General features: G+C 52.6%; 1 protein-coding gene across 2 annotated transcripts in view; it reads left to right on the top strand.

Moving 5' to 3' along the window:
• The window catches only part of SZT2 (SZT2 subunit of KICSTOR complex), a 54,639-nt gene that overhangs the window by 17,818 nt on the left and 12,719 nt on the right, over window positions 1-24,102 (top strand). The window contains exons 14-56 of one of the 2 annotated variants that reach the window (XM_057390652.1): window positions 730-935; window positions 1,317-1,541; window positions 1,954-2,032; window positions 2,360-2,457; window positions 2,706-2,874; window positions 3,351-3,465; window positions 3,972-4,085; window positions 4,577-4,774; window positions 4,896-5,008; window positions 5,511-5,652; window positions 6,202-6,357; window positions 6,997-7,201; window positions 7,416-7,528; window positions 7,963-8,221; window positions 9,554-9,719; window positions 9,794-9,886; window positions 10,065-10,146; window positions 10,279-10,560; window positions 10,930-11,068; window positions 11,305-11,421; window positions 11,543-11,606; window positions 11,983-12,168; window positions 12,237-12,578; window positions 12,706-12,895; window positions 13,294-13,368; window positions 13,525-13,663; window positions 13,897-14,017; window positions 14,245-14,374; window positions 14,481-14,633; window positions 14,746-14,848; window positions 15,229-15,346; window positions 15,577-15,688; window positions 16,123-16,241; window positions 16,708-16,872; window positions 17,459-17,543; window positions 20,261-20,449; window positions 20,554-20,751; window positions 21,085-21,254; window positions 21,428-21,594; window positions 21,996-22,093; window positions 22,952-23,084; window positions 23,197-23,324; window positions 23,605-23,735. In XM_057390652.1, the coding sequence (XP_057246635.1) occupies window positions 730-935; window positions 1,317-1,541; window positions 1,954-2,032; window positions 2,360-2,457; window positions 2,706-2,874; window positions 3,351-3,465; window positions 3,972-4,085; window positions 4,577-4,774; window positions 4,896-5,008; window positions 5,511-5,652; window positions 6,202-6,357; window positions 6,997-7,201; window positions 7,416-7,528; window positions 7,963-8,221; window positions 9,554-9,719; window positions 9,794-9,886; window positions 10,065-10,146; window positions 10,279-10,560; window positions 10,930-11,068; window positions 11,305-11,421; window positions 11,543-11,606; window positions 11,983-12,168; window positions 12,237-12,578; window positions 12,706-12,895; window positions 13,294-13,368; window positions 13,525-13,663; window positions 13,897-14,017; window positions 14,245-14,374; window positions 14,481-14,633; window positions 14,746-14,848; window positions 15,229-15,346; window positions 15,577-15,688; window positions 16,123-16,241; window positions 16,708-16,872; window positions 17,459-17,543; window positions 20,261-20,449; window positions 20,554-20,751; window positions 21,085-21,254; window positions 21,428-21,594; window positions 21,996-22,093; window positions 22,952-23,084; window positions 23,197-23,324; window positions 23,605-23,735 (6,387 nt within the window). Of the gene's footprint in view, window positions 1-729; window positions 936-1,316; window positions 1,542-1,953; window positions 2,033-2,359; window positions 2,458-2,705; window positions 2,875-3,350; window positions 3,466-3,971; window positions 4,086-4,573; window positions 4,775-4,895; window positions 5,009-5,510; window positions 5,653-6,201; window positions 6,358-6,996; window positions 7,202-7,415; window positions 7,529-7,962; window positions 8,222-9,553; window positions 9,720-9,793; window positions 9,887-10,064; window positions 10,147-10,278; window positions 10,561-10,929; window positions 11,069-11,304; window positions 11,422-11,542; window positions 11,607-11,982; window positions 12,169-12,236; window positions 12,579-12,705; window positions 12,896-13,293; window positions 13,369-13,524; window positions 13,664-13,896; window positions 14,018-14,244; window positions 14,375-14,480; window positions 14,634-14,745; window positions 14,849-15,228; window positions 15,347-15,576; window positions 15,689-16,122; window positions 16,242-16,707; window positions 16,873-17,458; window positions 17,544-20,260; window positions 20,450-20,553; window positions 20,752-21,084; window positions 21,255-21,427; window positions 21,595-21,995; window positions 22,094-22,951; window positions 23,085-23,196; window positions 23,325-23,604; window positions 23,736-24,102 lie in introns of both variants that reach the window. The other variant, XM_057390651.1, reaches the window with a different exon arrangement.

Below are 24,102 nucleotides of genomic sequence, written 5' to 3'. Positions count from 1 at the left end.
CTGTTTGCCTGCAGTGGTAATAAAAACTGAAAAAAGTTGAACAAAGGTCGTGAAAAGAAACATAACCCGAGAAATTTCTAAGAAAACACTGGGCTATTGTGGGAATCAGATGCTGGCGTGGGTAGAACCATATTCAGAGCTGCTAAAAGCTAAAAAGAGTAATCAGAAAGTCATTGTGAATATCTTGGAAAAAATTAAYGTAAAAAATAACCCAAGCTCCTGAAACCTTTTGCCATAAAGGTTTGACAAATGAATGTGATAGTGGGGGAATACATAAGACAGAGCCAGAGTGTTCCCACAGCTGATATGGACTAGTTTACATTTACTGTGGGCTGCTGAGGAGAGGAGGAGGGAAGAATGAGGGTGGGTGCTTGGACTGCTTCTGTGGGGGAGCTGGCATGCAACTCATTTGTTTTTAATTCAAGTTTTGGAAAGCAGTATCTTCAGCCTTGAAATAGTCTTTGGGGGGTTTTTAACCTTCCTTTTGCTTTTAAAAATACTTGCAGTTGTTAAAATAGGGACCGAAGAGTTGTTAAAATATGGACCGAAGATCATCTTGATCTAAGTTTTCCTAGTGCCTCAGAAGTAAAAAGACATTTAACTCCTGCTCTTCTGTGTATTTAAGAAGTGTGCAATTCCTTTTGGTCAAGCTCTTGTTCTAGACACTTATTTTGAGTAGTTTATGTCTCCAGAGTTGGTCACATTTGCCTTTTGCTTTTACCATGACAGATCGTGGAAGAGTTACGGGACCGAATCTTGCAGCTGCGCTTTCCCCACAGGGTCCAGAGCAAGGAGGCAACTCCAAAGGCAAAGAGGAAAATGTTGGGCAGTAGTTCTCCCTCCAAGTCTCCACCTGTGGCTGGGGCCCAGTCGGCCCTCTCAGACAGACCCTGCCTTGTTGTGCTGCACAAACCTTTGGAGAAGCTGCTTATCAGGTAGTGATGGAGTAGCAGGCTGTCAGCACAGCCCCCTTGCCCTGGGAAGGGGGAAAGAGGAAGGTCTGTGATGGTGCTGCCAGGATGAGAGTGCTGTGAATGGAACTGGTGCTGGTTGGGGTGGGTTTGGGTTGTGTGGATGGGAGTTGCAGCAGGAGTTCTTGGTCGACAGGCAGATTTGTCACTCCTAATTAAATGTGATGTAGAARTAAATTTAGGTRCTGCTGTCCGAGCAGGATCCTGTGYCMGGCCAGCCGTGTTCTGCTGCTGGCAGATTGTCCTGGGCGCAACAAGTGGGCTGTGAATCCAGACAGCTCTGACCCTGAACAGGAAAGAAAAGCACTTTTTCCAACTCAACATGCCACATTTCTGCCCTCCTAGGTATGAGAAGCTGCCTTCTGACTACCGAGCCCCCTTCATTCTGAACCTGGAGCATCCCCCCATGTCTGGTCCCCTYACCATGGTGGCCAATCGCACTGCCTCTTCCACCCTGGCCTCGCTGTCCCGCTACTTCTATCACCAGCGCTGGATCTGGAGCGTGCAGTCAGGGCTGGCACCAGCTGTGCCCATCACTGCTGTGGCCCAGCTCCTTTCCACACTCACTGAGTAAGTTTCACAACTGACCAAGGTCCTTTTTCTGAGCTTGTCCTGGGGATGGAGGGGACAGCAAAGGTCGACCTGAGGCCTTGTTATAGATAACAACTGAAGCTGCTGTGCAGAGGGTTTGGTTCTGTGCACAGCTTCTAGGGTCACTTGGGTAAGTGCTTTGCCCAGTTCTGCAGCTGTAGTTGAGGAAAATGAATCCTGGAAAACATGCAGAAGGGCAAGAGTGTTACTGTGCCTGGAGTGTGCTGATCTTCACACAGGCTGTTCTGGCAGTGTGTAGTTCTCATTCGCTGTGTGYAGTTCTCTGTCTTGAGAAGGATGGTGTTTTGAGGTGAAGGGTAGTCATTCTTGCATGTAAACGTTCAGTATTTGGGGAGAAATCCTGTAGCTCTGACTTCCTCTCTGTTGCAAGGGTTCGTCTGTCAGAGGGTTTCCACTTTGCATCCAGCGGGGATGGAATTATCAACATGGTGCTGGAGCTGCCCATCCAGGTGAGCCGGGGTGCTTTCTTCCTATGGACACAGTCCCTCATTGCTGGTTCTGGGGTGGATTCACCTTCCTGTGATAGGATTTATGACCTCCTTCTGTCACACATCCTTGACACGTATCTGGAGAAAGTAAAGCAGCTCGTGGGTTGGGCATTTTTCTGCCTCATCTGCAGTTAAAGAGSTGCTTTGCTGGTAGGGTCGTGCTGTGCTGGAGGAACTCTTGGGGCTGGAACAGACTTCCTCTCCCCATCACTGCTAGTGGAGCTGGGTGATGGGGCTGTGCTGTGTAAGGGGGTAGCGGGTACAGCTCATGCAGTGTCTCCCCTCCAGATGGATGGCTCAAGTGAGAGCAGCAGTGACAGGGAGAAGCACACCTGTGTGGTCCAGTACATCCTCTTTCCRCCCCACTCTACCTCCACCAAGGACAGGTGAGGCTGCTGTTCTGCTCCCAGGGGGGGTTGGCAGTGGGGTCAAGGCTCCAGACTGACCTTTTGCACTCAGTGTGGAAAGGAGGGAGACCTCCTCCATCTACTTGTCATGGATTAATCACCAGGTTGCTGGGACTTTGCCTGCCAATCCTGGATTCCTGTGGCTGCTCTCGCAGCTCTGAGAGGAGCTTCAGTGGGCTGCTGGCTCTGTGCTGTCTCACAGGACTCTTCTTTTGTCTTCCCCCCAGCTTTTCCACAGATGATGACAATGATACAGAGGTRGAGGCCATTGAAGTGGACACAGAACTGAACCTGGTCACTGAGTGCTGGGTAGAGCCACAGAGTGGCCATGTCCACAGTACTGCTGAGAACTGGAAGCACCTCCATGGCTTGCCCTACCAGAAAATACCTAAAGCGGTGAGTGCCTGAAAGGGGAGCATGGGCTCTTTTGTGGAGGGAGAAGGGCTTCGTGTAAGTGCACCACAAAACTGCAKGTAAATACTGAGGGCCAGAAGAGATGGGAATGCTGGTTACAGAAGAATCTGAGAGGAACTGGCCACTGGACATAAAAGGTTTCTGCATTGCAATGCACTGGATGCAATGCTGCTTTGGGATAGCTGGGAAAATACCAATTATWTTGTGAAGAGTCATTCCATTGGAGGGGAGCAAGCTGGACCAGAGCAGGGACTGCAGCAGCAGTGCCAGCATTCCTCCTGAGCAAGGTGAAAATATCCTAAAGGACTGGTGGAGAAGGGGGCACTGATGAGTGAGAATAAGACAGCTCAGGGAACAGGATTATGGGTGTTCCCTCTCCTTGCTTTTAGACTGTTTTCTCCTGCATTTGTGGGTAGTAATTGTGCTGCATACAGCTGAGCCTTGACTGCTTATTGCAGCTCTACCCCCGGGACCTGGCGTGCATTGCCACCATGCTGACCTTTGAGTACATCAGCCAGCTGTGCCAGAACAAGGAGTGGGTCTGCCCCTCTTCAGACACCAAAGCTGCTGAAGGTGAGTCCACCATCTGTGTCCTGGCAAGTTGGCTGGAGCAAAGAAGCAGCCAGGTCTTGAATGTCACAGGACCCGTAGAAGTTTCTGGAAGATGGGACAGGCATTTTGACAGCTTTGTAGACTTYGATGGCTGTGGGTCACTATTTTTGCACTTATGCTAAGCTGGCAAAGAAAGGGCTTCATCCTGGGAAAGCCAAAAAAGCTTTGAAACTTTCTGCCTAGGCTGGAGAGGTGACAAGGAGACCTTRYTYGAGCAAGGGGGTTGRTCCASATGACCTTTCCAACACTAACCATTCTGTAATTGTGTGAGAGGAGATGAATTCAGGAGCAGGTGGAAGATGAGCTTATCTCTTCAGTGATAGACCTGGTGTGCCTGGGCAAGTGGTTTTATAGAAGTTGTAAAGGRTGTAAAGGAAAAGCTCCTCTGTTCTCAGTTACAAGTCACAGTTCCCAGAGCAGTTTGTGGGATGCTTCTTATCTGGTGGTCCTGTTCATCTCTMTTGCAGATCCAGACATGGGGCCTGGCTTTCGAGTGCATGAGATCCCATTCCAGTTYAACCTGATGAAGCTGTTGCCCAGGTGCCAGCAGGTTGAAATGTTCTTTCTAATGCTGACAAAAGGTAGGCAATGCCTCTTCCCCACCTGCTTCCCCTTGTCCTCCCTCTGTGGGCAGCCTGCTCYGTGTGCATGTCTCCCTGGGCAGCAGCCTGTGAGCACTACCATGCCTCTTTTAGTAGCTCAGTGCTGTTCTTCCCAACTCTGCAGCCCAGGGCTGGCCAGCTATAGTCCTGCCTTTCCTGGGATGATAATTTGTAAGAGTTGCTTGTGAAATCATTAAACCTAGGTAGTTGTTTTGTGGTGGTGGTTTCTTGTCAGTACCCCCAGCATCTCCACAACAGTTGCAGTCACAGAGGGGTCAGTGCAAGGTAACCAATGATGCTGAAACTCCAGGGCATCCTCAGCACTCCCTGTCAGTCTTGTAGAAGTGCTGGGGGAAAGTCTTGGTTGTGTGAATGTGTTGCTTTGCAAAGGGCTGTCTCCTGGGGTTCTGGGCAGGTGGTGGCTATGGACATGCTGTCTCTAAAGCTGCCATGGTTCTACTTTGAAACAGAGAATGAGGAGGTGACCAAGGATTCTTCATTTGTGCCCAATGAAATGCTTCTGAGCCTCTTCCATGGCTGCCTTCAGCACGACCTCAGTGACCGGGAGATCCCCATGGCTGATGCTGATCAYGTGGCTTTCATGGAGCAGGTTCTGCAGCGGGATCGTGATGGCCATCAGCCCCCCTTCACACTCCCTGTGATCAGAGGTAAGGACCAGGAGTGTGCCAGTAGTGACACCAGGAGCAGTGAGGTGTTTCAGGAGCCTTGCTTTCAAGTCTCATCCTCAGCTGGTGTTTCTCAGGTTGGTTTCTCTGTGCTCCATTTCAGAAGAAACCCTAAAAGCTTCTGGGACCSTGGAGCAGCAGGATGCTTCTGCATCCTATCATCTTGTTGGCAGTAATGGCACCAGGGATATGACTGGCTCCACAAGTACTCTGCAGGTACTGCTGGGCTGCTGTCCTTCTCCTGAGCCCCTCACAAGGCAAGGTAGCAGCTGTTAAAGAGCAGGAGAGTTGGAAGGGCTGAGATGGATTGAAAAGCAGCTGTTTTTTCCCCACGTTTGGCAGCAGTTTAAGCTGTAGCCTGCAGCTAAAATCAAGGAGCAATCTGGAAGGTGTGTGGATAGTTGCACCCACTATGGGCCAAGCCTGTTGCAGCAGCACTGGTGATTGCTCTGAAACCGTGGGCAGTCACTGCCTGGAGGTCAGAACCAGCCCCAGCTAAGCATCTCACTGTTGTCCTGTGCTTCCTGGAGCCAGGCTGCTCCCAGAACRGTGACTCCTCGAGCCAGGCAGCTCTGAGAATGTGCAGAGGTGACCAGGGTGATTTCAGCACTGTGCCAACCAGCAATCAYGGAAGAACTTGCTCTGTGTGGTTGCTGCCTGCCTCAAGGTGGGCCTGTGCATATGCCATGAATTTATCCAACTTCTGCTCTTCCATCAGAGCCTTGGCAACACAGAGCTGCCTGAGGATGATGTGACACTGAGTGACACGGTGGGGCCCTTTCCCCCTCAATGGCGATGTTATGCCAAGCTGGTCAACCCGCAGCACTTGTTCCTGACCTTCCTGCCAGCCACCTTCTCAGGTGAGGGGGTATTGTGGGGAGCAGGAGGAGGCAGCATTCCCAAGCACCTTCCTAGGAAAACAGCAAAATCATAATCAGCTTAAAGGATGGAGAAAAAATTGAACAACATTGTTGATATCCGATCTTTTTGCACCACATGGCCAGGAATAGAATAGTGCCAAGTACTGAATATCCTGCACTTCTCTGCTTGGATGTGGTGCTGCCCATAGGGTTTTCAGGCAGGGGATGTGGTGTTGACTTGTTTGCTGTYTGCAGCCAATGGACTGTTTTCCCAGTGGGGTTGTTAATGAAWGGAGTAAGGTTAATGGGATAGTCTTGGAGAGTCCTTACTTCTGGGCACTGGCACTGTGATTCAGCAGTCACACAGTGGCTGTCCCTGGCTGCCAGTGGCACTGGTCTGTCTTTCACTGAGCCATTGGTGAAGGCTGCTAGGCTCTGTGGAGCTGCTTCTACACACAAAGAGGTGGCAGGAAAGTTGCTCTCTTGGGAATGTAGATTGAGGGGTTAAGCTGTTCTCACTAGACAGAGGGATTTTTTTTTTTCCTCCAGATGTACAGAAACTGATGGCTTGTGGATTGGACAGATCTCCAAAAGAYGAGAGTCGATGTGGAGAAGATACCATGGGACCTGTCTGTGCAGAGCGAGGGGCTGAAGAAGGGGATGCTGCAGTGCCACTGCCAACCCTCAGCATAACACCAGCCCATGGTACCCACAGCACCTCTTTAAAGTATGGGTATCCTTGCTGTCCTTGAGCATTCTGTTGAGCAGATTAAAGCAGGAGGAATAACAGGCTGCTGCAGCCTGTCAGCTCCTGCCTGGCTGTCAGCAGAGTCAGGATGAGGCACAATGATGTTCATGGGGGCATGAAAGAGTGTAATGCGAGTTAGGTGCCCATGGCCCAAGGTTAGTTCCCTGGGGGCAAGGAGGTTGCAGGTGGATAGAAGCTGCTAGGAATGACAGCACTGGGCTGCACTGGAAAGTCAGTGACTCTCGTTTCATGATCCAGACTRGCACTGTCAGCAACAGATTGTCTTGGGGAGAAGGGCACAGGTCTTGAGGTATATGGGATTTGATTGCATAGCCCCTGGAGCAGATCAGCCATGCTTACAGTGAGGATGGAGGATTGTGCTGCAGTAGGAGGTAGTGGTGGTGGTGATGAGCAGCCATGGCTGTGAAGAAGGGGATTGTGAGGTGGCCAAAGCACTGGGCTGAGAGGTTGGGTGCAGGGTGAGGATGAGTGGGGAGAATCTTGAAAAATCAACATCCAGCTGTGATGCTTCTGTGAGTGCTGTGATGTCTCAGACCAGGAACAAGGCCTTTACCTCAGAATTGTTTCTTTTGCAGAAGTGAGCCATGACCCTGGGGAGCAGAGTGGCCCCTCCCGCAGAGATGTGCACATCTCCTTCTGCCGCCAGAACTCGCAGTCTGAGCTGGGCGAGTGCCGCCGCTTCCGCTGCCCCATTTACATCTACAGCTGCTCTCTGGAGCTGCTCCGAGAGCAGCTCGTCAGCCCCCGGGCACACCGTCCTCCTCGGGACATCTTTTTCAGGTGATGCCAACCATTCCTAGACAAAAAGCAGAGGGGTTTCCTTGACAAGATGCTGGCTCTAGTCCTGCCTGCTTGGCTTGGTTTGGCTTGGCCTCTCTGCCTTGTAGGAGCCACTGCCTTTGCATGCCCTAAACTCTGCTTTACTGCCACCAGAAACATTTACAGTTTAAAATGTGCTTCATTGGTACTGAAGGCTGCAGTTCCTCTTTTCCAGGTCCCAGTCTCTGGAACGTCCCCCAACTGCTGCTTGGCTGGACCACAAGCACAAGGAGCTGGTGACTTACTGCACGCTGCTGCAGGAGCACTCCCACCAGTGCTATGTGAAAGGTGAGCAGTGGTGTGATGGGACCTGTGGCAGGAGTGGGCTTGGACCCTGATCTTCTTAGAAAGCAATATCTCATTTTCCTTGTGATCTTTCTCTAAGCAAAGGGAGGAGCTGTGGGACTGATGTCCCACCAGAAGGGGWTTAAAGATGCCTCTGTGCCTTCTGTATGGGCCTTGCAGAGGCTGTTCCTAAACCTGTGGAGTGCTCTGAAGAGGCATCCCTTCTTTGATGCATTCCACTCATCCTCAGGGTGACAGATCTCATGGGCACTCTGGTGTCACCCAAGCCCAGGTTAACATGTAGCATTAGGTGCCMTGCCTGCCTCCTGACTCCAGCTCTGTGCTGGCGCTTGTGAAGATCCCTGTGTGGCCACTGCCTGACTCCCCCAGCCTCACATCCTTGCCAWGGGGTGCTCAAGCCCTGTGTTTATCTGCAGGGTTATTCAAGAGCCTTCAGCAGTCACACAGCATCAGCTCCCAGGACCTGCTTACTGCCATGGACTACTGTGAGGAGCTGCTCCAAGAGATYGATATCACCAACTTCCTGCTGACGGTGTGCAGCCACGTCCGCTCRTTCCGAGAGAGCCACCAACATTTCCATACACACTCCAAGGCAGCCAGCTTCCAAGTGGGCAGCATAGAGCAGGAAGAGGAGCAGAGCTCWAGGGAACGAGGTGTCTTGGTCTCTGAGTCAAGGTAGGGACCACTTGAGTCTTGTTTCTATTCTTAGCATTGTGCATCTTYGAGCATCTTTTAGTGCCTGCTGGAAGGAATGCTGTAGGGCAGAGTGTAACAGAGCCACACAAAAGAGCAGATATTTACAGTGAGATACCCACTGCTATGGGCATCAGTGTCCACCAAAACCTTCTGTTTTTTATAGTCTCTGGTGACATCGATACTTTCYTCTCTTGTAGTCTTGGCACATTACTGTCCCATCTGGCCTGAGCTGGAGGGCAGTTTGTCTGCAAGTCTGCAAGCYTTGTTTCTGGAGAAATTATGCATCTCCTGCTGCTTGACTCATTTGAGTTTGCTTCTGACTCTGGTGTAAATGACAGCTTTGTTATCCTTTTCTAATGAATAAAGTGTCACTTTTTTTAATTAACACTCTGGAAAAAAATGCACAAGAGAAACACCAAGGCAGAATTGAAATATGCTAAACTTCTGTCCTATTCCTTAGGGTATTTATGAGGTTTGTATTGCCTCTGAAAACTTAAGGAAGGGAAAAGGGCCTTAGTATCTGTCWAAGAAACACTTAGGTTCTTTGTCCTTTGCACAGTTACTTTATGTGAATTCATTAGTGTTTGTTGGGAATCTCCAATGCTATATTATCTTATACTGTAAATCACTGAGATGAGACTGTGGTTTTGAAGAATGTTCAGTGTTTGAAAAGTCAGGTGACTTCAAGTGCTACTTTCCCCAGGAAAAGCTGTGGGAACTTTTTTGTTTATAGAATATTATGAATCACCTATCCCAATGCAAGTTGTGTAAACTTTTACTGAAGGATGTATAGCTTGTGACCCATTGCACCAGWTCTGCCACCTGTATCGCTTATCTGAGTACCTGGGGAGTGCTTTGACCAGTCCACATCCCACTTCCTAGATTGTTTTTTCTGAGTTTTGGGGACTGATTCTGCCATGGAGCTGCTGAGTGAGCATGGACCTGAGTTTTRCTGCCCAGACAGGGATACTGCCATGGTGGCACTTGCTGTGAGGTGCCCCGAACTGGGTGCTGGTAGTTCAAGTTGCTGCAGTCCCTGTACTCTGTTTCCCAGGCAGGGTGTGTGTGTGGTGTGCATACATGGCAATGTGATCAGTGTGGTTAAACTGCCTCAGGCCTGGCTTCAGACAGCACAAGCCCTTATCTGGGCCCATGGGTGGCTTCTGGGGCTGTGGAGTTGTGGGTGTTCTGATTGTGCTGACACAGRTGAGGTTTAGGGAGCTGGGAGGGGGGATATTGGCAGGATGGATAACACATAAAACTCGTCTCCTTTCTYGATCTGCCTGTTTGACCTGTTCACAATCCTGCCAGTGCTGAAATGGAGGACTACAGCGAGCAGGACTCTCATAACATTGCCAGCCCCACAGAGGAACCAAAGAGCAATGTGGGCACCAGCTGCTGTTCAGAGTTTCCCCTCTCACTGCTGGAAATTGGACAGCCCTGCCAGGCACACCCAGACTTACATAAAATTATCCAGGTGAGGAATGCGCAAGCTTGACCTGGAGAATGTAAAGTAGGATGTCCACTTCATACATGGGATTTCTCTTCTAGGAAAAATTCCTGGAAATTGGAAGTTTACATTTCAAGCCAGTGCCATCAAATCCTCACTATTTCTTCTACTGCCCRCCATCAGCCAAGAAAGAGGTAGGCMTGGTTCTGTTCCGGCAGGCACCTAGTCCTTGTGGAACAGCTTTGCTTGGTGTCAAATCTGGATTTGGGACTGGCAGACCCATGGGTAGACTTAGTCCCTGAAGCTCCTGTCAACAACTTGATGTATTTCCTGGCATGCTCCTAGTATGTGCCCTTTCTCTCTCCATCTCAGGAAGAGGCATCTCGGGATCAGGCAGACAGGAAAGGCAGTGAGGACATGGAGGGATCAGAGGCAGAACTGGCAGGTGAAGAAGGTAAAATTTGCTTGCTCTGTCTCAGAAAAGAAAATGAGTGCCAATGTGGTGATGCCTGTCAGGGCTAGATGTGTCTGGTGGGGTCTCTGGAGATGTGCACCTGGTTTGCTGACAGGGAACCTGTATCAACAGGAGCTGTGTCTGGGTGCTGCATTGCCACGGAGAGTGACCCAGAGCTGGAGGTGGAGTACCGTGAGAAGCTGGAGCACGAGTTCCCAGACACAGATTCACTGTCAGATTCCAACACGGTGAACCAGGATGACGATTCCTTCAGTGTGCTGGGAGGGGACTCGCTCAATGAGCAGGAGTTCCTGGAGCAGGAGATGCCCCCGCTCTTCGTGCACCTGACCTGCTCGGTGAAGCTGCGTAGCCAGCACTGCTCCATGCCCGTGCAGTCCCTGCCAACTTGCTTAGGTAAGAGCAATCCTTATCCTGGGAGGTTAAATGGCAGTAGGGCTTCTGTCAGGTCCCTGCTGGGTGAGCAGCCCCTGGAACAAGCATGCTGTATCTTAAACAGCAGTCTTTCTGGACCAGCCTTCCCTGTAGGGAGCCCCCAGGGTCTGCCATCACCAGACAAGGGCTTTTTCACCAGGTCTCCCACTTGCTGTGGGTTTGGTCATGGAAGGTTGAAAGGATCATAGAAGATGATGGTGGCCTTCTTGAGCCTGTCCAGGTGTGTGTGACAGCCACCTCTTGCAGTCTCTTTACTTGCCACCAGACTGGGTATGTGTGTAAGCAGAGATGTTTGTTGCTTGAGTCCCTTGGTTTGTGATCTCTCCTCAGGGGAAGTTCTGGGCTGCCTGGAAAGCTGCCAGGGCTTGAACACCATTGATTTGGGGGACCTCTGTGTGACCTTGGACATCTTTGTTTTGACACTGCCCCTGGAGATAGAAGTTGTGAACACAGAYATCCTCCACAACAGGTAGGTGGAAAGAGGCCCAGTCACTTACCCGCCCTCTGCCTGCCCTTCCCAGAYAGTCATTCTCGGCTTATCTCCATGTACTGAGACTTACAATTTTCCTTCTCACAGAGAAGAGAAACCTTAAGAAAACTAAAATATTTCCCAGATAGAGTTAACTTCTCTAGAGATCCCTTTTTCGCTGTCTGTGTCTGTCCTCTCTGGCTCCAAGGCTCAGGCTGCTCTCTCTCCTGTGACAGATGCACCTCGGAGAGCAGCGTGTCCTTCACGCGCTCTCCAGGGCAGCCATCCTCGTTCCGCTCAGATGAGGATATCATGCACAACCTGGAGCGGCTCCCGTCCACCGGAGATGAGAGGTATGGATGGCACTGCAGGTGTAGCAACSCCCTCACAGGTTCCTTTTAYTGCYTGGCAGCTGCACTRTRGTGGCTGCAGGAATGAGAAGGACTKATGGATTCTTTGTCTCCTCTCTCCTAGGCACCCTGCCCTTTCCAACCTCCCTGGAGTGCACAGGCAGGCTATTGAAGCCACTATGAATGAGGTAAGCCAGATTTGCCCCCCTGCTTCCATCTGGAGCAATGTGGTCACAGCACACAGCTCCCGTTCCACACTTCCTAGCCTGGTCCAAGCTGCAGCCTGTCAGCTGAACTGACTATTAGGCTTTACTGGTGTCACATAGGCTGTTAGCCTTGGATTAGGTCCTCAAAAGTGTGGAGTTATCCTGAGAAAATATGTACTGCAGTTGGGGTGGGCCAGGCAGAGCAGTCTTCTAAAGGCCTTTCTTAGGCAGGTTCAGGACAATAAGGGATGTGAGTGATGAGAGAGGCTGCCTTTATCCTCTTGGAGCTTCAGTGAGAATTGGGGCAGGCTTGCAAACACAGGTCACCTGGATCTTGCTGTGTCTTTGCTCTGCTCAGATCCGCTGGCTCCTGGATGATGAGATTGTGTCAGCGCTGCGTCACTCGCAGGTCATCAGCACCTCCATCCTGCACCGGGTGGCCACTCACATCTACAACTCCAAGGGCCGGCCCAGCTGCCACAGCGAGGTGGTGCTGCTCCAGTTTGTCTTYGGGCCTGAGCACTCTCTGGAGAAGTTCAAGGAGGTAAAGAGAAAGCCCTGAGGCAGCGKCACCCTTCACTAGCAGGATGCTTATTCTTGCCTGTGTTGCAGGAGTTCAGAAGAATGGCTCTGCCAGGCTACATGCTCAATGCAGAAGGCAATGACTACCACTACATCTCCATCAGCCGCCTGCACTCCAGGAGGGCTGCTCCAGACCCTTCAGGGACACCCTGCTTGCAGCAGCCAGCTGGAGGGGGCTCCAGGACAGCCCTGGGACAGGCAGGCCAGGAGGGAAGCAGTGAAACAGAGGCAGACGGCTCTGAGCTCTTACACCACACAAGCTGTGTCCTCCCAGAAGAAGGCCRGGGTCTCTGGGAGTGGCCAGAGAGTGAGACACGAATTGTGCCGGACACAGGAAACCCTGCAGGTGGAGGCAGCCACACACAGAATGAGGTGAGAAGCACTGAGTGATCTGTTGGTGAGAAGGTGTGGGACGCTGGTAACAGAATGTAGAAGGATGGTAGGACTTTTTTTGAGTACCTGTTTTCCTGGTCATTTTTGTGACCTTGGCTTTATGCAGGCTCCAGGAGACATGCTGAGACTTGATCAAAGCAGAGCACCAGGCCAGGACTCCCTGGAAGAGGCGGTTCCAGAGACAACCATACAGTCATTGCCATCCTCATCCTCTGAAAAAGGAAACAGCGAGAAATCACCGTTGGTGACACCATCTGCAGCAAGCCTGACKGAGTCTGTAACACAGGCCAGGGAAGGTAGGAGCTGCAGTGGGGGCAGGATGCACCTTACCCTCAGAAACTTTTAAGGGAARAGCCTAGTTTTGGCTCTGCATACATAATATAACTGCTGCTCCTGTTCCAGTCTCTAAACACCAGCAGTGGTACTCAGGACTTTGGTCTGTTCCTTGCCAGGATGCTGGCAGTTCATTGTTTAACAGTAGCCAAGGTACTAGGCTGTGCTGCTGCAGTGATAATCCCCAATGACACACAGTTCCTGGTGACTTCACTAATGGCTGTGAGAGCCCCATTCCCCAGCACTGCCTTTCCATAGCTGGCACAGCCTGACTGTCCTGTGGCGTGGTGTTTCTCCAGCGTGTGGGCCGTGAGAAGGAGCTGAGCAGGCACTTCACGATCAAACCCCTCTTCTCTTGCAGGCTCTGGCAAGCAGCGTCCCAGCCGTGTGCAGAGCCTCGTGTCGAGCCAGGGCAGCATGGACTCTGACCACCTGGGTGAGACTGCTGGGGCAGGGGGTGACAGGATATGGTGACACTGGCAGTGACACACTGGGGGTCTGTGTGCTGGGCTGGGGTGAGCCCTGAGGGCAGGGTTTGTGTGTGGCTGCCATGCCCAGGGAGGAGGCTCACTGAAGTGAGGATATGTTGTAGGTTATGATGGGGGAAGCAGTGACTCGGAGTATGAGGAGGCGTTAATGAGCGACCAGGAGCCCAGGTGTCCCCTTATGCCGGATTTCTGGCTCATCATAAAAATCCATCAGGACCGAGTGGAGGTCTATTACCACACACGGTAAGGAGGGTCCCCTGTCTGACCACTGCCTCTCTGTACCGTGACCTTGTTGGCACTCACTCATCTCTGAACAGGGTCTCCTGCCYGTCCAGTGTTGGTGGGAAGTTGCAGGACTGGGGTGGTGCTCTGTAAGGGGAAAATGCCGTGCTTTCCCGCTGTGTTCCTGCTCCCAGCATCCAGTGACAGGTACTGTCTAGGTGCCCTGCTGACCCCATTCTCCTTCCTTCGTAAAGCAGCCTGAGTGTGGAGAAGGCAGCATCAGCAGAGGTGGAAGAGGAGCAGCCAGGGGAGTGCCAGAGTCTCAACCAGGTGGTGGTGAAGAAGATCAGTGAAATCTGCAGGGTTGTCAATCAGGTAACAAATCTTCAGAGGGCGCTGGCAGTGGTTAAGATGGCTTAGATGAAAGGGGACCTCTGGAAGTTGTTTAGACTGGGCTCAGCTCAGAGGAGGGCCTGGGGAGCCAGTTCAGCTGGTGGAGTCCCAGCTTGGGGGGGGTCAAAGGAAAAGGGACTCAGTCTGGCCCCAAGCTGTCATCTGTGGCTGTGCAAGCAACGGAACCAATCTCTYCTCATCCTTTGCAGCGCTTGCTGCTGCAGGACCTGCATGACAGCCACATATGCAACTCCTTACTGGTGGCAGAAAGCGAGGAGGACATCTGGAAGAGTGAAACACCCTATACTTCATACAGGCAGCGTGTGATGCCCACGGATGGTATGAATATTCCCTTGGCCATGCCTCAGCAGTGGTGCAACAAAGACGCCTAAGAAGGTGTTAATTTGCACACTATGGCCCCAGCTATGTTCTGTGTTCCTTACAGATTACTCTGCGGAGGAGAGCTACCAGCCCCGGGACTACCTGGCTGCCACCATGCAGTTCATGCCAGGGCACTTTGCTTGTGAGGTGGTGTGGAGCACACTCATCCACGTGCACTCACGCCTCAAGATGGGCCCCAACATGGGGGTCTCGCGAGGTGGGTGCAGCGCAGGTTCCCTCCCGTGTGGCATGTCAGGAATCCAGCTGCTGGCTGGATTGGCACTCCACAGAAGGGTCTGTGGGATAGCTAATGTCCCCATTGCCCACAGCCATCCAGGCACTTCGCTCGGTGCTCAACGCCTTCTCTGTGGTGAACAGGAAGAATATGTTTGTCTACCAGGAACGTGCCACCAAATCTGTTTTCTACCTCCGGTAAGAAGCCAGTGTGACTTGTTGGCCTGAACCCTGCCTTGCTACAAATGTTAYACCAGACTGGGAGTTCTTTGGGCCAGAAAGTGTCTTCCAAGGCCCAGGGACTGTGTTGTGACCCAAGCAGCAAATAYCTGATTTCTGATGAGTCAGTCACATCAAGCCAGGCCCTTCCTGCTATCCCTGTCCTAAGCCTTAACATGGGAGAGAAAAATGATGGCTTTTTTGAGGGAGCCAGAGAGCAGTTTTTCCACAAACTCCATATTCTAAGGACCAGTCCCCAGAAAGTGCATGGGGGAGAGCAAGGAAGATGTGGATCTTCTGTGGATGTACGATGCTGTCATCSTTGGGAATGGAGGCTGATATATCTCGCTCTTATTCAGGCTGACTGAAACCACCCACAGTGGGAAGGTGTGGGAAGGAGAAAGCAGCCTTAGTGCATCATCTCGCTCACTGGCACTGACACGCAGCCAGGAGCCCATTTACACCGAGGATCTCATGGTGAGTCTGCTGCTCTCTGGGGGTGGACATGGCTGCTCGTGGTCACAGGAGTGGAGGAAACTAGGTGCTTCCAACAACCTGGGTTTTATGTGGAATAAAACTTATATAGTAGATATGTGGAGTGGGGCAGCAGTGGGTGGCATCTGCCTGACCCTGCTGACAGCCTGGGAGGGTGATGGATGTAGAATTAATGTGAAACTCCTTCCACATGGCTRTTTTTGCTTCTCCAGGGTTCTCGTTCCTCTCTGGACACAGCCTCGTGCCGTAGTGTGGACTCTGCCCGCCCTGTGGGACAGATAGACAGGCACATCCAGCTGATGGTCCATGGTGTTGCCCCAGCAGGTATGTGCTACAGCACCTGGCAGCAAATCAACTGTGCTGATGTAAAGCAGAGGAAGATAACTCTGCTCTCTTTGCTTGAAGAGAGAGGAATCTCCCTCCTGAGTAAACAGTTCTTCCTTAGCCCAGAGCTACTCTCTGCTCTGTGTGGGTGAAAATATAAGGAAAGGATCCACGGCTCACAATGAAACCTCCTGCAGATCATGTGCCAGGATTCCCTGTGCAGGAGTGCATTTGTCTTTGTGGGCTGGACCAGCAATCTTTTGTGATCATGAGCCCATAGAAAAAGATGCCTGAATAAATTAATGGTGGGGAAAGCTGTGTTTCCTGTGGGAAGTGAGTGGGAGGGTGGTAGATCTGAACAGGGAGGGAGGTGGCTGTGGTCATTCTTACAGGATGGGATGAAAATGCTGCTTGTACCTCTGCTCACTTGTCAGGGCCTGAGATCACAGACGAGCTGGTGAAGGTGCTGCGCAGGCGCCTGGATGAGGCCACCCTGGACATCATCACTGTCATGCTGGTGCGGAACTGCAAGCTGACCCCAGCAGATGTGGAGGTACCTGACCCCATCTGTTCTGTTCATCCCAGAGCACTTCCCTACATTTTGACCTGTCTTAGCCTCTCCTGGTCCAAGGAAGACCAGGGCAGTTTGCTACATGCTGTTCTCTGCTCCTGTGCTTGGTCAGGCTAGCACTCAGTGAGCTATATACTGAGTGAGTGCCACAGTAGGTGGGAAATTTCCTCTGCTGATTTTGCAGCATGGCAGGACTTCCCTGTGCCCTTCCCACACCTTGGAATGAGTGTCCACATCTGGACAGGGAGTTRGACTTTGATGATCCTTGTGGGATCCTTTGATGATCCCTTYTAATTTGGGATATTCTATGATCTGTCTCAGAGCACTGTCTGTGTGTTCTGCCCCCCACACTCCCCCTTTGCAGAGCCAATTGGCATTATTTGTGTCAGTGTTAGAGCCCCGGGGCACTCTTCAGGTCCCGGCTGGGTTTTAAAGCCTCCTTGTGCAGTTTATCCAGCCCCCTGGGACGCCGCCCACGGAGGTCCTGCAGTTCTCACTGCCACCCTCGGCGCTGCCCTGGCTGCACGCCGTGGCCTATTACCTGCGCCAGAACCTGCTCATCTTCCTGCACACCCCCAAGTACACCGACAGCAAYGTGGAGCACCACTTCAAGGTGAGTAGGGCAGGGATTGGCACAGCAGTCTGCCCAGCTTCTAGCTGCTGCTGGGGGCATTTGTTGGGGTGGCTCTGACACCGTGTTCCCAGCTCTGCTATGGAGGGTTGGGGAGAAACTGGCACTGACTCCTGAAGCCTGGGGGAGTTTTACAGGACTGGGCACATCCAGGCACCTGCTGTGTAAAAAGCAGCAAGCACAAGGTTCATGCCCACAGTTATCTCACAGGAGCGTGGGAGAAGACCCCCTTTCAAGGCTGAACGTGGCTCCTTGCAGGGTTCCCTCAGGTCTAAGGACTGAAACATCAGGATTAATAAAAATTTGGGGACAGCTACGCACCCCTCAGCATTCCYATAACAAAGACAGAGGGTGAGGCCAGATATGTAGTGCCACATAACTCTGCATGAGCTGTAAGGGGTTCCTTCTTCCACCACCCAGCAATGGTGAGAGCTGTGTCAGCAAGTGTTTTGAGTAGGTCTGGATTTGTTTCTGCACGTTTGGGGATGAGCTCTGCATACACATGGGCCCCTTTCCAGTTAAGGCAAGTTCTCTAATTTTTGTCAGTATTGTTCCTTATTCTCCTTAGCACTACTTCAACCATAATGGGAGCATCCCTGACCAGGATCTTTATCTGTACAACAAGCCGGGTGGCCAAGGCACTGGTGGAAAAGGTACCGTGCTCAATTCTTCTGAAACAGCATATGGGGTTGTGTGCTGGGGAGCTGTTTCCCATGCTGGAGAGCTGTGGGTGACTGAGGAGGGCTGGTGCTGGGGCAGTGTGTTCCTCCATGGCTGGAAGGTGGGACTGCACCCCTCTGCATGTGTGGTGCAGCGAACTAAGCCCTCYCACAGAGCAGCCTGCTCAGCTTGACCTGTTGTTGCAGGAAGTAGCTCTAGACATGAAACCTCATTGTGGGGCACAGAGGCTCTGTGGGGCTGGAGGTGGAAGCAGTAGTGGCAGAAGCCTTGCTGCAGAGGGAARTYTGGCTGTGTGTAACTCAGCATGGGYTGTGTGGACAAGGTTCTTGYTTTTTTCTCTGGACTRCTGGAGGAGGGACTGGATAGGGCCCATCCTGCAGCAGGCTGTCATTCCATGTTTTGTCCAGTCCATGTGGTCTGTCACCTGGTCATTGTGTGTCCTGTGCCACTCGTGCACTGTTTGAATGTTCTTCTGTTATGTAGGTACCATGTCGGATCTTGTGCAGCACCTCTTTCCACTCTCTCACTTCCAAGGTAGCACCTGTGGCTCCAAGTATTACTCCGTCTCCTTTTCCCATGCAGCTCTCTGGTCCCTGCTGTTCCTGTTTTCCTTGTGTTGTGGCTTCAGCTCTGACTCCTCTGTKTGTTTGTGTGCGTGTGTCTGTTTAGCTGAGCCCCTTTTCTTGCTGGCTGGATAAATGAGCAAGCAGAACCTGCTGCCCTGAGGTGGCAGCTCAGCGATTCCCAGCTGCTCAAGGTCCGTGTGCTGCCCTGTTAGCTTGCAAGCAGTGAACTCCAAAATCCTGCATCTTTTTTTCCCACAGGTCCAAACAGACATCTCTTCCCTGAGGGAGATGGGAATCCTGATGTTTCAGTTGTCATTGATGCTCCAGGGTGTAGCATTGTCACTCTCCCAGTGGCTGTGTCTTGGTGTGGGRTGTTTTGCTTAGCAAAGGGCTGGAGTTGCCAGGCACCATTAGATGTGTGCTTTGTGTTTCAGTGAGCCTGGGTCAGAGGGGCTGAGAGTCCCCAACAGATGGGAGATAACAGTTCTCTAGCACCCCACCTCCAGTGCACCAGGCAGTAAGACTCTTGGCAGCTCCAGAATTTTGAGTTTCTTAGCTGTTTTTTTACCTGTGGTTTAGTGGTTTGATTTCAGCTTCTCTGTGCTCCTAGAAGCTTTGTTCCCTCAACATGGAGGAGAGCCTTTCTGCTCATTGGGCAGGGGCAGGYTGCTGATCTGGCTGCTTGAATGGTGGTCCATTGTTCTCATGTCCTCAACTCAGACTGAAGCAGAGCAGAGATACAGGAATGGATGTGATAGGGAAATGTGCCAGAGGCTGAAGGGGCTGAGTGTGGTAATTGATCCAGGAGAAGAAGAGGGTGTGCTGTATAATTACCACATGATCATTGTGTAATTTTGGTGGGCTTGGGGTGACTGCCATGCCAGACTGTTGAGGAATTTGTGYCCTTTACTGTGTAAAGGAAAGAAAGTCTGGTTGGTAGAGCTCATATTCACTGTCATGGTGGGCAGATTTCCTGCCCTTAATACCTCTGTATTGACACCCATGCCCTGGAGAGCTGCCCTGCTGCAGCAAGTGGCTCTCTGGGGGTTACTTGTAGGTGTGGATTCCTTTCCTCYGTGAGGGTGCACATGAGCTGCCCTCTGATTTGAATGCCTGCTCTGCCTGGAAGGAGAGGTTGCTGCAGAGCTTATGCTTCACAAGGATGGAGACTGGGTGGCTGCGCTGCTGCTGCTGGTTAGACTGGGCTCAGCCTGCTGGGGCTGGATGCAGGGAGAGGGCACTTGTCCTCTGTGCAGAGCTGGGGATCTGGTCAGGGACACTCTGGTTTCTCTGTGGCAGCGGAGTCTGGTGTTAGTTCCATCTCTGCTGGGATGAAGGACAGACTATGGGCTGAGGTTATTTGTGTCTGGGCATGTCACCATTTGGCAGCTTTGGGACAGCTTTGCCATCCAACCACCTGCGTTCTGGCTTAGTCAGGGGCTTTTGAAGGGAGTGGGATCATCTTGGGATCTCAGGACAGAGACAACAGGCAGGGTCTGAATTTTCCTCTGTGGTGACTCCAGGCTAATGCCAGCTGTGAGCCTGCCTTGTTCCCATTCCTGCTGATTGTAGTGCATGGGGAAGGCACCTAATCTTGTTCAGGTGTTGAGTGAGGAGGGGCTGTGAGTGTAATCTGCATCAAGGTGTCATATCTGCAGGGACTCTACATCCTTCACAGCCYGGAGGGGGCTGCTGGAGAGTGTGTGGGCCCTGTACTCTGTCCCTTAGGAGGACAGGGATAGTGAGCCCCATCTGGATCAATCTGCATAAAGGCTCTCCTGGTGCAATCGGAGAAACTTTCTTCTTGCATGTGGTGCTGGACAACCCAGGAAGCTCCTGCAGGGCAAGGTGAAATCTGCTGTGACTCCACAGGAGAGGGATTCTCAGAATGATGGGGACACCCTGTGCCAAACCCCGTGCTTCTTACCCTGGCTCCCCACAGGCACAGCTAAACTCTGCTCCCCTGGCTGCCTCCCCTCCTGTGGGCCCTGCCTGCCACGTGACACTGCAACTCAAGTGGTAACATGATGGTTCCAGCTGTGGGGTGGCAAGGTGTAGGCAGGCACTGTAGGGGTGTCCATGGTGCTGTGTTGATGGAGGCTGTCTCGATTTCTGCCCCACAGGAATCGCATGCATTGCACTGACATTYGTGGACGAGCATGGCAACCCCACCTTGCTGCCCCACGGGGAGAGGCCTGACCCTCTGAAGCTGCCTTCCCCCTCGCCCATGGCGGGSCTGCTGCAGGACACCGACTTCGAAAGCCTCACAGCGGTCAGCAGGCACCAGCCAGGGGCTGACCCCCCGCCCTCAGGTGGGGAACTGGCCAGCAGCTGCCAAGGGCTGCAGCCTCCACATCCCCTGGGGCAGCTCGGAGGGCTGTCAAGGCAGGGTTGCAGAGCTCCTCTTTCCCCACAGAACCCTGTGTGCTGGTGCGTTTGGATATCTGGGAGAAGGGCAACATCAGCCTGCTGCAGCTGTCGGAGAAGCTGCGCGGGGCCCTGCGTCACGCGCTCTGCGACGCCGTCATGGAGTTCCTCGTGCTGCCAGCCCCGCTCTGTGTGGAATCTGCCTGCCCCCTGAGTGCTGCAGACCTGGAGGACCTGAGCTCTGCRGGTGAGAGCCTGGCCAGGATGGCCACCTTGTTCCTGCCTGGCCTGCAGGAGCTTGGCTGTGCTGGGGGGAATCTGGTTGGGTTGGCAAGGAAGGAGGAAGCTGCTCCCTCCTCTGCAAGCTGAGTGGTRTGGTGTCTTGGGGAAGAAGCATCACAGACATTGTTGGAAGAGATATTTAAGGGTCTGTCTGCTCCCCAAGACTGAATCCACTTTGCTGGATGTTACTGATGGCTCTTCCCCTTCTCTTCAGCCAGGCTCTGGCCACACACACTGGGGTACACAGCAGCTTTGCAGGGGGAGGCTCTGCAGAATCTGATTTGCTTTGTCTCCCCAGGAGGCCTGAGGAGGACCATGTCAGAGACCAAGGGCCTGGCCCTGGCCAGTGGAGGGTCTGGCAGGAGCTGTCCTCCACCCTTGCACTTCACCTCAGCACCTTCACCAAGCCCTGGAGAACCAGTGACACCCACGAGCAAGCTGGGACGCCGCAGCTTCTGGGACATGCTGGTAATTTTGCTGCAGGAACAGGGCCTCAAAGGTCCTTGTGGTGTGTCAGGCCAGGAGGAATGGAGAGGAGGGATGTGGCTGGAGGTGGGAGGCCAGGCTGGCAGCAGGGACTTTGAGATCAGGGCACTGACCAGGCTGTGTGCACAGCATTAATTTACCCCTTTCTCCCCTAGAGCAAGGCAGAGTCCTCAGAGCTGGGCAGCCCCAAGACTACTGATGACATTGTGCTGGAGAAGCCAGAGGAGGCTCGCACGAGGCGGCGGCACAAGACCGAGAATGTCAAGCAGCACCTGAGCCAGGATCGGGCCACAGCCACAGCTGAGCTGGAGCAGGCACAGAGGCAAGCACAGCCCACAGGCTGGACAGCCAGGATGTTGTTCCTCCCATCCGTTTTACATTGCTCTGCCTCCTGACAGCCTCTGGACCACATTCCTTTTCCCTGTAGTTAMTCCCTTACACAGCCAGCTTAGGAAAGCTGCCTTCCATGCACAGAGCCTCAGCCATTATTGCTGGAGTGTTGCTGGGGGCACAGCACCAGAAATCCCTTCTCTGCACTGTGGGGCCCTGTGCAACCCCTGACACCCATATGGCTGCTGACCAGGAGTGACTCAGCTCAAGGATTTTATCAACCCAAAAAAGAGGCTCCCAGGGCKCTGCTCTGTAGCTGTGGGGGGACTGTTGCACTTTTGTGCCTTCACTGCAGGTAACTGATCCAGTGCAATTGTGCTTCCCTCTCCTCAGGCGCCGAGCCTGCCAGCTGGAAGAAGGAGATGTAGGCACCATGCACCCACTCTTCAATCAAACCTGCCAGCAGTGGATGGCATTCATGAACCACCTGGGTATGTGTTTCAGGCTCCAGTTCCTCCAGGGAGTCTGGGAGTGGGCCTTTCTACCCAGAGCTCTAAGGATAAATTCTCTTATGGCACCATCCATCTTCATTCCTTGCTGGTCTCTACCTAGTTACACACTCTGTCTCTCCCCACACCTCACCAGAGTTACATTGGTGTCAGGGCCAGCTTCAGCATCACAGAACTGTGGCAGGAGGCCTGGCATGTGCCTGTGCATCARAGTAAACCTGCTAAGGCCTGTGGTTATGTCTGCCATATGCTCCAAGTCTGGGGCTTGCTCAACTTGGCTGCAGCTGCTTTGGAGAGACCTGGACTCCAACAACCAGCTGTGACAGTGATTTAGCCCTCAGATGTRGCAGGGATGGAGGATCTAAGCCTCTGCAACATGCTCTGGGACTGTGAAGCTGCATGGGAGACCTCACTCTTGCAGGGAGGGAGGGAGAGGAGGAGTGCTCTTCACATGCAGGGATTTGGCTTTGTATGGTTGCCATGTTGGTATTTTCTGGTTGCCTTTCACGTTGGTGTTTGTCCRTCTTAACACACTCAGCTGGCAGAATACAGCTCTCCTCTTCCTGTGATGAGGAGTAAGCCAGGGGACAAGGAATAAGCGGGGGAATAAAGTGCTATGCTCGGAGCATACAGGGAGTTTGGTCCAGGTCCCAGTTGGGGCCAGAGCCTGAAATCACGGGGTATTTCAGGCTTCACCTTCTCCTTCATATGAGGTTCTTGTTCTGCCAAGAGGCAGCTTGTTCCAGCTCTGGGCACCTCAGGCCCTTAGCCCTCTCCACTGCGAATGTGGGCAGGACGTGGCTCTGGGGCACCTTGTCCTACAGTACACCTTCCGTGCAGGGTGCCCGTCGGTGCAGCAGTGCTCCTTGGAGATGGTTTCTCGTTTCCTGCTCTCCTCCATCCTAGTGGAAGTGGTGAACCTGGTCACTGCCCTGGCGAGTGACACCACTGTCAAAGTGTTTGAGCAGATCTGGTGAGTTATGCCCTCCAAACAGGTGGGTGTTTGGCACCAGTGGATGTTGTTCAGATGTGTTTCTACAGCCACAGCTCTACTTATCAGCCACCTTCGGGGCTTTTCTTTGCAGCTATCCTCGGGGCACCGCCTTCCTGCCCTATAAGTCTGGCCAGAGTGCCAGCCCTCGCCCTGGAGTCATCAGACACTTCATCCTGCTGGGRCGCAACTTCCAGCAGTGGCGTTGCAGCACAGAACAGGGTGAGTGCCTGGCCATGGTCCCCAGGGGTCTCTTGGGGTGGGACATCAATGAACAGGGTTCCCCTCCTTACTGGGATGGACTGCTTGTGCCCAGAGATGGGCAGTGGCTTATCTGGTTTTACCTTCTGAGACCTTACTCTCAAATTTGCTTCTAATAGCTTATTTCAAGATGAGCTGAGGAGGACTGTGGCAAAACATCCTGTCATGCCACCTTAATGGCATGTGGGATGTAAGAGTGGGATGAACCAGTGCTGAGGGTCATAACTGTGGCTTCTTCCAGCTCACAAAGGGCTCCAGCGCTTCGAGGCCATGGAATTCAGCTCAGCAGAGAGAGGTTCTGATCCCAGCCTTGTTGGTCGAGACCTGGTGCCYCGGCAAAGGTTCCTCTTCATGGAGATCATTGACAAAAAGGTAGTAATGGCACCTGTGTGATGTTGTGTTGCCTCCTCAAAAGCTGTTCCCAACTGTCCCAGGTCTAGGAAGGGGAGAGTAAAAGTGCCTCTGCAGGCAACCAGCCTTCCATTGGGAAGAGTCCTCCAAAGCAGCTGTGCTGGATGTCTCTGCTTGTGTCACAAGGGTAGCTGTGGGTTCCTGCAGCATTCTAGGGAATGCCAGGGACAGCAGCCCTTGTTGTCCCTCTGTTTAGCTGTCCTGCTGTGGACTGTAATTGCTCTTTCTGTACTTCCAGCAAGGCCCACATCAGTCTGGGCACTTGTACTGCCAGTGCAAATACCACCACCACCACCWCCACTGCTGTGGCTGTTAGCAGGGGRCTGTA

This window comes from Malurus melanocephalus, unplaced genomic scaffold (genome assembly GCF_030028575.1).
Source record: "Malurus melanocephalus ecotype Western Australia unplaced genomic scaffold, MMel_1.1 scaffold_28, whole genome shotgun sequence".
Lineage (NCBI taxonomy): Eukaryota > Metazoa > Chordata > Aves > Passeriformes > Maluridae > Malurus > Malurus melanocephalus.
This window is presented reverse-complemented; position numbering and strand designations above follow the sequence as displayed.